The sequence below is a fragment of the Verticillium alfalfae genome, genomic scaffold (genome assembly GCF_000150825.1).
Source record: "Verticillium alfalfae VaMs.102 supercont1.4 genomic scaffold, whole genome shotgun sequence".
NCBI classification, from domain to species: domain Eukaryota; kingdom Fungi; phylum Ascomycota; class Sordariomycetes; order Glomerellales; family Plectosphaerellaceae; genus Verticillium; species Verticillium alfalfae.
In genome coordinates this window covers 2568089-2571726 of record NW_003315035.1, presented here as the reverse complement: position 1 = coordinate 2571726, position 3638 = coordinate 2568089, and the positions used below count along the sequence as shown (strand labels likewise).

Below are 3638 nucleotides of genomic sequence, written 5' to 3'. Positions count from 1 at the left end.
GGTGCCTCGGGTTCGCACTCCACCCTACAACGGTCTCTCTCAGGCCCAGCACACTGTGTTCCAAGCTGCCAGTCATACAACGCCGCGAGCAGTTTTCAGCCATCAAAAGAGAGGAGTTGGAACATGGGCGGAGATTGCAGACGCCGAGTTCTTACTAGAGGACGACCGAAGCACTTCTAGTGCGACGAGAGCCAGTCCTCGCCGAAGATCGTCTCAGCAGACGGACTTGGCGACAGAGCCTGTTTCCAGCGGAAAGCTTCGTCACGACGCAAATGGATCATCTGATCAGTCGCAAAAAGGCAGGGGACGACCAACCAGGAAGCACCGACCTCAGAGACACCACCCGATGTACGATGAAAATATCCAGAGACTGAACGAGTCAGAAGTCAAAGAATTTCTTGATTGGAAGAACAAGGTGCGGCATGGACTGCTGAAAAGGGTTCAAAGGGCAGGTTGGAAGCCCTCGGAGGATCGAATGATTCGCAAACTCAAATGGTTACTGGAGCACGATACGGTCGAGTCCATGTCAGCAGCATGGGAGTCGCTAGATCTCGATCGACGAAAGCGCATCTGGCCCAACATAATGGGTTCGGCATTGGTATCTTGTCCAGAAAAGGCCAAGATGGTCCTGGAGTCTACGATGAAACCGCTCCCGCCCGGTTACGCCGTCCAGGATACGCTGAACTTCCTTGCCATCTGGCAGCATTCGCTACCCTCAGACGAAGCTGTAGCCCATTCCGAAGCTCTCGCCGATACCGTCATGCGTTTCCTCCGACTGTACCGGCACCGTGATGATGCCCGTCTCAGTCTGCGACAGAACACTTTCTTCCACATGATGACTCGACTAGGGGTCAACAAGCTGGAAGAGCTCTACAGCTGCTTGGTCGATCATTCTGCGCCTCTCCATCCGAACACCCTGTTGCACTTTGCAGATCGGTTTGCGAAAGACGCGAAGCGTAAAGAACTGGCACTCCAAATCACCATCGCCGCCGTAGCAGCTGGTGGTGCCAATCTCGGCTCGCCCCAGTGGCTAAGTCTCTGTACTTCAATTCTTTCTCCTGCACCCGGCGAAGGAGACGATTCACGAATAGCCTCTGCAGTAGACGCTTTTGAGGAGCTGCTGCAGCACGGCCTCACCCCGAACCTCATCAACTACACTGCGCTTGTGCGTGCACTGTGTCTACAGGGTAACCTTGAGACGGCGTGGGATGTCGTTGGCATCATTCAGCGCCACAACATCGACCCTGATGTTGTGCTGCTCTCGACGCTCATTGAAGGAGCGAAGCGGCATTTGGGGGCATTCGAGCACATTGACCGCGTCACCGAGCTCGCTGTCAAGCACAAGGCTTTTGATGCGCCGTTCTGGAACGGGATTTTCTGGACCATTTTTGGTTCAGCAGAGGCAACCGCCGCGCGCATTACGCCGATCCCACACATTGTGCCAGCCTTCAAACCGATGCTGTACTTTTACTCCAAGATCTTCCACATCGAGCCCCTCCAGCACCTTATTCCTGTCAATCTGGCCGACCTAGCTGAGTCCTGTCGCCCGGAAATGTCCGAGCAGTGGCAGATGACCAGTCGCATATTCGCAGGCCTCGATGCCGTCGCAGCAGAAGTGACTGAAAAGCTTCATCCGACAGGTGCAACTCTCGGTATCATGTACATGGCCTACGTGCGCAGCTTGTCGCAGGCCTCCAGCGTGTTGTCTGCGTACTCGTTCATCCGCCAGGTCGTCCGAAAGGGGGATCCTGTTGTCATGAGGTTCATCGAGGACAAGAAGACATTCTTGTACGACGTCATCATCAAGACTCTGAGCGCGCATCCGGGCATGCTGCGGGCCGCGCTCGATATTGTCGGCGACATGCTCAAAGCAAACTTCGACGACAAGGCGCAGCCGACGGTCCACACAGACGATGTCGCAGGGCACGGCCTCAGGAGGAAGAAGGGCGGTCATCCCATCCCCAGCGAGTACACGTGGAACATTTCTCCCTGCGGGGTTTCATCGTGCAGAAGGAAGACGCATCGAGCGAGCGCATCTTGCAAATGATGAAACAGCACGCGTCAAACCGAAACCTCGTCACCTGGAACACGATGCTCAGCGGCTACGCGCGTCTGCAAACGTCAGCAAGGCCATCATGACCTGCAAAGAATGAGGCCGACGTCCACGAGATGAACGAGTACACGATGCGGGCGTTTGCGAAACTCGCCCGGAAAGACGGCGCTCTGCAGAAGATTGAGGAGGCCATTGGCCGCAACCAGAAGCGGCGGGACGAATTTCCGCCTCGCGTCAACGAGGTGGCGGATCTGGAGGACTTTTGACGCCTCCAGCATCGGTGGCACCCTCGGGGCTCATGAGGGAACTAGCTCTTCTCAGATAATGTACCACGATTCCACTCATGCTTGCGTACAGATGGTCGTGAAACCTGAAGCCCGCCACGCTCTGCTTGGGCAGCCCCTTACTGATCGCTTTTCCGTGTAAAAGCCTAACCACATGCGCGCATCCCGCCTCGGCCTGGCCTCGCAGTTTGAAGCACCATCTCAAAAAGAAATGTACTGGACAGCCCAACGGCATGGGCCGTCCGACGCGCGCACTCACCTCAGCAAAGAGGCCGCCGCCTGGGAAACACAAGGCCCATCCGCGACCTCGGCCAAGGACCGCGCGCCTGCACCACCATGTAACCCGTAGAAGGCCCGCGACGGGAAGCCAGCCCTGGCCATCGACCGTCCTGGCCGCCTCGTGTTCCCGGCCGACCACGCAGAGCAGAGGACTTGGCCGGCGGGAAGTGGCGAACTGGCCCCCTCCCTTGCTGCACATTCGCCAACCACCGGTTGTCTTGTGCGCGAGGGCAACGGGGCTTCGGCCAGCGCCAGTTGGAGTGCCTGCTCAGCTTTCTTCCTCGCCACTCCACAGCGGCGGGACCCATGACGCCCCAAGGAGTCGGCCATCACAAGGGTTCATTCATACAGTGTTACTCTCGGAGCAGCAGAGCCATCAGCAAGAAAGAGGGGCACAGTCAGCAGGACCACATGAGCCAGCTTCAGAACACATATACATTTGATTCTGTACGCAGAGCCAACCGACAGGCTGCCAGAGCCGGCGGGACTACACCGTGTAAAATGCCACAATATCCTCCCTTCGACCCGATTGCTCACCGGTACCGCAGCGCACAGCGTTTATATCCAGGCCAACTACACAACCCCCAACTTGCTGCAGTTGTGTCTCTCGTGCCCTCCAAAGACGCTGGCGAAATCGCTCCAAAACTAAAACAAAAACAATGCTTTTTTCTTGATCGTACAAAATCATGCAGTACAAGCTGGGTATCATGGCCAAATCAGGTGTAAGGAGAAAGCAGAAATGGAACCCTTGGCACATCTATGCAGTGCTCTCGGGATGGCATTGCATTATGATGAAATGCCACGAAGAACGCGAGCCGGATTGCCTACGACTATGGTGAAAGGGGGAACATCCTGAAAGAGACAAGTCAGCATGGACTGCTATGAGAGGTGTGTCTTGTCGATATCGCTATCTTACCTTGGTGACAATAGACCCCGCGCCGACGGTGCTTCCTTTGCCAATCGTCCTGCCAGGAAGAATAATAGCACCGCCACCAATCCAGCAGTCTTGCTCGATGGTAATG

The 3638-nt window shown here is 56.2% G+C and overlaps 1 protein-coding gene across 1 annotated transcript; it reads left to right on the top strand.

Annotated features, from left to right (window-relative positions):
• Nucleotides 1-265: 265 nt before the first annotated feature.
• On the top strand, nt 266-2319 carry VDBG_04250 (conserved hypothetical protein; the record flags this gene model as incomplete). The annotated part of the gene is made up of 2 exons (XM_003006251.1): nt 266-1996; nt 2155-2319. 2 exons carry the CDS (start codon nt 347-349, stop codon nt 2317-2319), a joined length of 1815 nt encoding a protein of 604 aa, XP_003006297.1.
• Between the last annotated feature and the right edge of the window lie 1319 nt (nt 2320-3638).